Source organism: Bombus vancouverensis, chromosome 12, assembly GCF_051014615.1.
Source record: "Bombus vancouverensis nearcticus chromosome 12, iyBomVanc1_principal, whole genome shotgun sequence".
Taxonomy (NCBI): domain Eukaryota; kingdom Metazoa; phylum Arthropoda; class Insecta; order Hymenoptera; family Apidae; genus Bombus; species Bombus vancouverensis.
Genome location: NC_134922.1, coordinates 9,043,794 through 9,052,141, shown reverse-complemented (window position 1 = coordinate 9,052,141; position 8,348 = coordinate 9,043,794). Strand labels below are relative to the sequence as shown.

At 35.7% G+C, this 8,348-nt stretch overlaps 2 protein-coding genes across 4 annotated transcripts; one reads left to right on the top strand and one right to left on the bottom strand.

The window, feature by feature from the left end:
- Positions 1–1,193: 1,193 nt before the first annotated feature.
- On the top strand, positions 1,194–6,995 carry CNT2 (Concentrative nucleoside transporter 2). 3 transcript variants are annotated; one of them, XM_033331042.2, is made up of 12 exons: positions 2,422–2,918; positions 3,186–3,248; positions 3,508–3,670; positions 3,737–3,896; positions 3,990–4,155; positions 4,768–4,962; positions 5,032–5,193; positions 5,259–5,352; positions 5,415–5,574; positions 5,654–5,822; positions 5,893–6,232; positions 6,295–6,995. In XM_033331042.2, exons 1-12 carry the CDS (start codon positions 2,889–2,891, stop codon positions 6,321–6,323), a joined length of 1,731 nt encoding a protein of 576 aa, XP_033186933.1. In that variant the 5' UTR covers positions 2,422–2,888; the 3' UTR covers positions 6,324–6,995. The 3 variants fall into 3 exon arrangements, with proteins under 3 accessions (XP_033186936.1, XP_033186933.1, XP_033186935.1); XM_033331045.2 differs by lacking the exons at positions 2,422–2,918; positions 3,186–3,248 and adding an exon at positions 1,194–1,666; XM_033331044.2 differs by lacking the exon at positions 3,186–3,248.
- On the bottom strand, positions 6,472–8,077 carry LOC117155254 (ceramide-1-phosphate transfer protein). The gene is made up of 4 exons (XM_033331047.2): positions 7,746–8,077; positions 7,278–7,486; positions 7,029–7,204; positions 6,472–6,956 (listed from the first exon to the last, which is right to left on the bottom strand). The coding sequence occupies exons 1-4, from the start codon at positions 7,871–7,873 to the stop codon at positions 6,834–6,836; spliced, it is 636 nt and encodes a 211-aa protein (XP_033186938.1). The 5' UTR covers positions 7,874–8,077; the 3' UTR covers positions 6,472–6,833.
- Positions 8,078–8,348: the final 271 nt, after the last annotated feature.

Below are 8,348 nucleotides of genomic sequence, written 5' to 3'. Positions count from 1 at the left end.
TCGATCTGAAATCGCATCTGAAATCAATTCTGAAGGTTTTCGAAGTCATATTATTCGTGAACCGATCTTTTTTTTTTTTGGAAAGACCTTCGATCGGTCCACGTGCGCTTAAGAAATCCGCCTCTCCCATTATTCGGGTACGCGGACAAATAAGCCTCGTTATATAATTTGATCGAAATCTCAGGCAAAGAAAAAAGGGACGATTGAAATCGATGGCATTCCGACTTACGCTCCAGGCGACACATTCATCGTAACCTTTCCCTAAATAAATGGGTGAAAGCTTCAGCGTGCAGGAGTGACTAATTATCTAGTGGCAACATACTCGCAATCCTCTCGGAGGTCGCCGATAAAGCGTTTGTTTGCGCGAGTGAATATTTAACGCGCTGAAGTTCCGTAATACCCGTGTTTTTCAAATTTTACATAGATTAGTGAGCAATTAAAGGAACAATATTATTCTTAGAAGGTATTTGCAAATTACTTTTGTAATTTTCCACAATTACATAATACTTTAATTTTAGTATTAGAAGCTATGTAAAAAATATATGAAGATCACAGGAGAAAATATAATATTCTTCTTGTTGAATTTCTAATCCTAATATCGCCTTCTGGTTAAATAGAAGAATTTTAATACGACATAATTGAAAACTGATAGAAGCTGCTGCGTACAAGGATGTAAGTCTTTTGAAAATAATTGATAATTATAATCATTATCATTATTAACACAAACGATATGTCAATATTACGGAGAGCAATATTTTTAAAGTTTATGAGGAAGACGCATATTTCAGCTCCGTGATCAAATACAAAGGTAGAAAATCATTGAAATTACGAAAAATGCATCATTGTAAATCTGTAAAATTTCTATTTAAAAATTACGAATTGATAACTTTATAAACTCTGATAATTCTAAAGTTAATATAGGATTTTAAGATGTTTCTCAGAAATTCGCTATTGTCCAACGATCTCATTACCTTGTACCATCAAAGAACGCAAAATCTCAAGAACGATTCTTGAAATCGACGTAACTCGCAGTGAATTCCCCTAATTCCTTCTCAATTATTCGCGCGTCCGTCATTAGGTGATTACGGCGAAGGTGATTTCCTTTTTCAAGGTATACGCCGTACGATTAACGCAATACTTCTCGCGCACGATAATTATTTTTATCGTCTAGGAAGCGCGTCTCGCAATTTCCTCCCGGTCAGTCATTACACGGAATGTCGTAGAATCGTCATGATCCTCGTGACTCTCGCCTGAAATCTGAATTGCGAGCAGATATCGTCGATTACGAGCACGGTTTTCCGGTTTGCTGGTGCACGCGGAGGCCGCCAACGACTTGTGCGTGGCTAAACACGGCGGAAGAATTTTGATGGACCACGCAAGAGAAAGTATCGACAGCCGTCGCGACGTTCACCCTGTTAAATTGCGTTTCGCGTCCGCCTTCACCCACGATCCGTTACAACGACGCGTCGTCACGTGACCGACAGCTACGTACCAGACTCGTGTGAAAAAGAGCCAGGAATTTTTTTCGACCTGTCGCCGATACAATTGCCCTGTCTCCTCGAAATTCACGGGTTCTTTTCGAATTCAGGGCTCGTAGGGCTCGCTGGATGAACGAGGCATTCGAATCGACTCCTCAGGATTGTCGCCCTTTTCTGTTATTGCGCAGGTAATTTTCGAACCACCGAAAATTCGTGGCTGTCGGAAGAAATTCGCCTCAAGGTATTCTCTCGTTTAGGTAATTTTCGAGCCATCGAGAGAGAATTCATAGTCTGTCGAATTAACAGACTACTGAAAACTCGTATCCATTAAAAAAAATTCAAGTTGAAAGAAATCTATTTCAAAATACTTGTATATAGCGGTGGCCATCTGTGTACGTAAGACCGCTTCGTAATTTTACAAAATAAACAAGATTAACGTTTCCTACAGATCACTTTTCACAGATCAAACTCGATGGTAATAGTATCGTGTGGCTCTATAGCGTAATTTTATTTTATTTTTGAATCTATTACGGTTAAAAATGAAAAATAAAAATGATTCAAAAATTGCTTCGGCTACAATGATGGACTATGTATCGGTAGTCAATTTTAACAAGCATGTATAATATATAACATATAACGTAACAACATGTACGATAAGCATGATACTCTATTGTCTTATCGCGCTGCAGGTGGAAATCTACGATAATTAGCGCGCTTAACCCGTGTCCCCTACGCGACACGAGGCCGATCGTATGAAACGAGGTCAATTGTAAAATCTTGTACTCGAAATTCATTGTTTCCCCTACTATCCATTGATGGTAATGATTAATAGTCATATCATCTTCAGTGATACAAGAGGCTTATCTGAGTGCACGCGTCCGAAGATATCGATGCCGTAGCATTTCTGATCCGTCGAGCGTTAGTATAGTAGAATTCTTTTCTTTGCCCAAGACGGATCGTGACTAAGAACTTTTGCTTACTTAACGTTCTATAATTTTACATTCAATTATTATTAAATTTGTGCGTTACGTATCGTAAAGGCTGTGATCGAATACGTGATATAATTTGATCGGTATAATTAGTGTTGATAAAAAGAACAGTTTACTCTTCTTTTTCTTATATATATATTTTTTTTCTTTTTTGTGTTTGGGTAAAAGTTATTTTTTGAAAATTAAACCATGTGTTGTGCGAAATTCGGCAATTAGTGGACTTACTCTTATCAGAGTTATCTGGTATCGAAATAAGCAATTATTGTACCACTTATCAGTTGCTCGTACGAGTAAGGTAACCCTGCTTCTGCAGAAATAATTGCCTTTTTTTCTCGATCACAATGCGTTAGTTATCTTTATGCCCGTTAGTTAGTTAGTAACAAACTGCGCCTGACAAAGAGAGCACATTTCTGTTGGAAATATGTCTGGGACCCTAAATCCCGGGTTTGAGGTATTTTATATTTAGTTTATTCTGTTCAATCATTTCGAGTATTTCAGATATTTTATACTTCATTTCTTCTATACAATTTCCTATTATTTTCTATAATTTTTTCCCTAAAAATATTTCCTCTTACTTTAATTAGTTAATTTCTGAAAAGTATTATCGTAAAACGTTATTTCCATATTATATAAAATATTCTATTGCGTCGAGATTTCAACTGAGAGTGATTAGTATTCCTCAAGCGATTATTTTTAGCAAGTTTCTCCGTTTTTACAGAGTAACGAGTTTAACACATTCGAGATTGAACATCTGACAAGCGAGGAAATGACAAGAAACGTGGTATGCGGCGCGCTTGTGTCTCTTCGTTTGTAATGACAATGATAAAAGATTGTTAAAAGAATGCTATTGTTCAGTGAGATAAATTATTACATAAAAGTTTCGTCAAGTATTTATCAATGATAGTCATGTTTCTCGTTATCTAGAGTACTAGCGAAAACTGTGCAGAATTTTTTATATTCATATTTAGCGCAATATTATTTTCGTTATCACTTTGACTATAAAATAGACTTATATTTTCAACTTGTGTTTCCTTTTTCAGGAAATGGCAGAAAATTCATCTGGTTATTTGCGTGCAGGACACGATGCCTTGAACAATTTTTATTCAAAACATCAGCTACTGTTCAAGTGTCTGTATTTAATTATAGTAAATGCTGTGGTAGTAATTTATCTTGTTTCTGCCACATTATACTGGAAAAAAAACAGTGAGTAATCACGATTCTGAAAATTCGATTATTTCGTTATTTTTATTTAATCCAGACTTTTATCAGATGACGAGAATTACTTCAATTGGTGCGATGGTTACGGACTGCTAATCATCTTATTAGCGATCGCTTATGGCGGACTTTTTTATCATTACTTAGGGCACTTAATTCTCAGATATTGTTGCCGACCATTCAACAACGTCGTCAAAAATCTCAACAAAACAAGGTAAAAATCTACTCGATTTAATAAATGCATGATCGGCCATGTTATCAATGATTCAATTGATTATACCGAATGTTTCATTTCTATTTTTGGTAGATATGGAAGCATTATTATTCAGACGGTACTTTATGCCTGTTTCTTAATTGGAATCATAGTATTTCTCATTATTGACACTGCTAATTCGAGGGAGAGATTAAGGAGTGGACTTGGGATCATTATATTGCTCGCTATCGGATACATATTCTCAAAACATCCTGGTCGCGTGAGTAAATCGCATGTCAGATATTACAAAATTACAATTTAATACACACACTATCAATTCGATATACTACCGAAATTTTTCATCAAATTTTATTTTACCTTCACTCTGAGTAGATTATCGAACGGATATCTTGAGATATAATGACGAGCGTATAAATAGGATACTTATTTCTAAATTCAATGAGTTGTATTATGGAAGTTCCATTTTTACCTTTTCCCTGTAATGTAGGATTTAAAAGTACGCTTTTCATATTCTAAAGCGCTTTAAATATAGAACGGCTTTTTATCTTAAATAATGACAATATTGTAATGGTGTAGATATGGATTTAAAGAATATGTAAATGTGTAACCATACATAGAATGCACATGAAATGCAAAAACGTACGAAACATTCCAAGTAAAGTATTCATTATAGTATCTGATAGGTGAAAGAAATTTTTATTTAGCTTCCGATTCTTTATTTGTATTCATAAAGGTATGAATTTGCACAGAACCCTTCCCATTTATATGCTCGCCGCTATTAAAACAAACACTTAACATTACATGTTCTATTTTACATAAAAATCGGAAAAGTTTGACCAAGAATTGATATTTATTATCTTTACAAATTCAGGTCAAATGGAGGCCAGTTTTGTCTGGATTGATTCTACAATTTCTCTTTGGTCTCTTCTTAATTCGATGGCCCTTGGGTCGATCTATTTTCCAATGCCTCGCTAACAAAGTAGAGGGGTTCTTGAACTTCGCCAAGAGCGGTGCAAGCTTCATTTACTCCGACAAATTAGTCACCGATGGTGTCTTCGCTTTCAGCGTCAGTGAATTCCCTCTTTTAGCCCACAAAATAAATTATCCTCGCTAACTAAAATACTTTATATTTCAGGTGCTGCCTGTGATCTTTTACTTCAGCTTCTTCATCCAGATTTTCTACTATTTAGGTACCATGCAATGGTTCATTTTCAATTTAGGTAGAATACTACAGAGTGTCGTGGGAACTTCGATTTGCGAATCAGTAACATGTGCTGGAAACATTTTTCTTGGAATGGTATGAAGGTAGACCGGTATTTTTTTTTTTTTTTTTGGATATTGTGACTGTATATTTATTTTCAGACGGAATCACCGTTAATGATCAAACCTTATTTGAACAAACTGACTACCTCGGAATTGCACACCATTATGTGTTCGGGTTTTGCCACGGTGTCAGGTGACTAAACAAAATGTTCGATTATTTCCCTTTATCGAGAAGATGCTAATTATAATTTTTAGGAACCGTTTTCGCCGCGTACATAAAGTTTGGTGCAAATCCTGCTCATCTGATAACCTCCACTTTGATGGCAGCACCAGGAACTCTCTGTTACTCCAAGTTATTTTACCCGGAAACCGAAAAGGTCATAGTCACTTCCCATAATGTTAAATTAGAAAAATCGTGAGTTTCTTTGCAATATACCGTACTACGGTGATAGTACTTCAACGAAATGTTATTTATCATAGAAAATTTGTTTTAGGAAGGACTCTAGTTTAGTCGATGCTGCGAGCAAAGGAGCTGTGGCAGCGATTCCTCTGATTTTAGGCATAATCGCTAACATCGTCGCGTTCGTGTCCTTTATGGCGTTGGTCAACTCTCTGCTCTCTTGGATAGGGTCATTGGTTGGTTACGAAGAATTGAGCTTGGAAGTGAGGAAACATTAAAATACTCAGAATAATTTCATTCTTTCTGTTTTGTTGAAAGGTCATTCTTTTCTAGTTGATCCTATCGAAAGTATTCATGCCACTTAGTTGGATCATGGGAGTGCCCTGGGATCAATGTGACGACGTGGCTACTCTCATAGGTCTGAAGACTGTGGTTAACGAGTTTGTGGCCTACGAAACTCTAGGAAAGTATAAGGAACAAGGTCGAATTTTTGGTAGAACCGAGGCCATAGCTACTTTTGCGATTTGTGGATTTGCGAATCCTAGCTCAGTGGGAATCACCATGAGCATGATGAATTCTCTAGCTCCTGATAAGAAGGAATCTGTGGCCAATGCTGTCATGAGAGCATTCGTGGGTGGCAGCATTATCTGTTTCATCACTGCCAGCATTGCTGGTAAGATTTGGAAGATCATTTTCCAGTTAAGATTTTCTCTACTGATGAACTTTCATTTCCAGGAATGCTGATATCCGATGACTATTACTAACAATGAGTGATCATATTGCCATGGACCGTGACTGACAGTCTAGTGATCACCACAATATCTATTGATTACCCAATTATCAGAAAACGCCATTGGTTTACCGTTTTGTAAAATATTATTGTAAATAGGTAGGTCAATAAGGAAGACTTAGTTTCCTCGACAGACTTAACTGATATTATTGCACAATATTATATTATAACATAAATATTAAAATCGACAAATAACTCCCGGCGGCTACATCGAGTTCTTTAAATCACTCTAAGTAAGTTTTGAAAAAAGTACGAGTAACATGGAAATCTAAGCTAGTGCATTTTGTACATTTTCGGTGATCATAAATGCGATCGTGTATAATAATAAGTAAAGAAATATCACAAAAGACATCGATATAGGTGCTATTCAATGTATGGGATTGGCAATGTATCACATCTTGGATGTGGAATGTTTGTGTTGTGTTGTGTACTTTCTCGAACAACAAGAAGTGGGTGCAATATTATACGTATCCTAAATGCATTTTTATGGTAGACTGTGAAGTTGATGGACATCGTAGAGATTGTGTGTTCGATTGAATACATCAGTGGTTACCTCCAACATTTTTGGCAAAACATCGACGTTTCTTTGAACGTCTGTACCACAGACCTAAAAAAGAGATATGAAAAGAATGATTAAAATCCAGAATGGTCTATTATTTTTATATAAAAACATAAATACCTTTCTGAATAATAATTCTCTGGTAGGCATTGTATACATGGCAACCACCGCTGCCTTTCTGACTACCCATGGATGGTGCTTAGCTAATGTTTTATTGTAAGCATCCTGGCAACAGCTGGATGTCTTATCACTGTCCGACAATTCTCCCAATTGTCTTAAAAACTCTCTAATGAAATCTACAAATTCAGAAGATATTAGTGAATAGAACACAATACATCCTTGCAGAGAAACTTTCATACATTGTAATACCTAATCCTCTATGAAGTCTCAACAGCGTACGAGCACCATTTGAGTGATCTCCTTTGTCCAGAATCTTGTTTTCTTTCTCATATTCTATCATAGATTTTATCGTGGTATAATTCCGGTCATCTTTGTTCATTAAATCATTCAATACCTGGATTTTTTCCTTCAAGTCAGAGGATACAAAGCCAAAAACACTGCCCATCAATTGGAAAAATCTGCAAACAAGAAATAACATTACACATATGTCATTCTCAAATGAAAACAGATGGTAAGAAGTATTTAATGACAGGGATTTATAAATTTAGATCAATAAAGGATATTACACGAATTGTGGACATTACGCATGTCATTGACATTACGACAATAATTCAGACTTAGGAGAAAGTTATGAATGACTATTAATTAGATGCAAAGTTTACTTCCAGCTGATTATAGGTTATAGTTAATAGAAAACACAATCTCTTGCCACCTTACTTGTAAAGTTCATTGTAGGCATCCAAATAGGCTCTGAGGTCAATATCGTCGTCTTGTAAGAGCGCTCGATCAAAATGGTCGTGAACTAGTCTAAGATCGAAATAAAGCAGTTCGGAGCCTTCCGCCATTTTCGCGTTTCCGTATTAGGCACAGTAAATGACGACTAAACTCATTTGCCACTTGTTACTTGCCACGCAGGTAAAATTTAAATCATCTTATCTGATCAAAGATAATATACTAATTAAACGCAGTTCTGCTTTTATGCGTTCTGTTGTTCGTGCAAACTGAGATAACGAAACGAAGATGATAAACCGGGCTGTAGAAGTCAATTTTATTCTGCTGTTAGACTGGATGGTAGTTAATTATCAATGTCGATAAATTTTAGTATTTATGTATATTGAAAATTTTAGGAGATGAACTTCATTTATAAAAGTGTTATTTTGATAAACTTTATTTTCTAACCTAGTGATTATAGTATCACATTGCGCATAAATTTTAGGTTTAATCCTTCAAACTGTGGAGGAAATAACAAAATATCTTTCTTCGTATCATCGAATATGAAATTTCTTTAGTTCTATCACAACCAAAATACAAAATAGATGT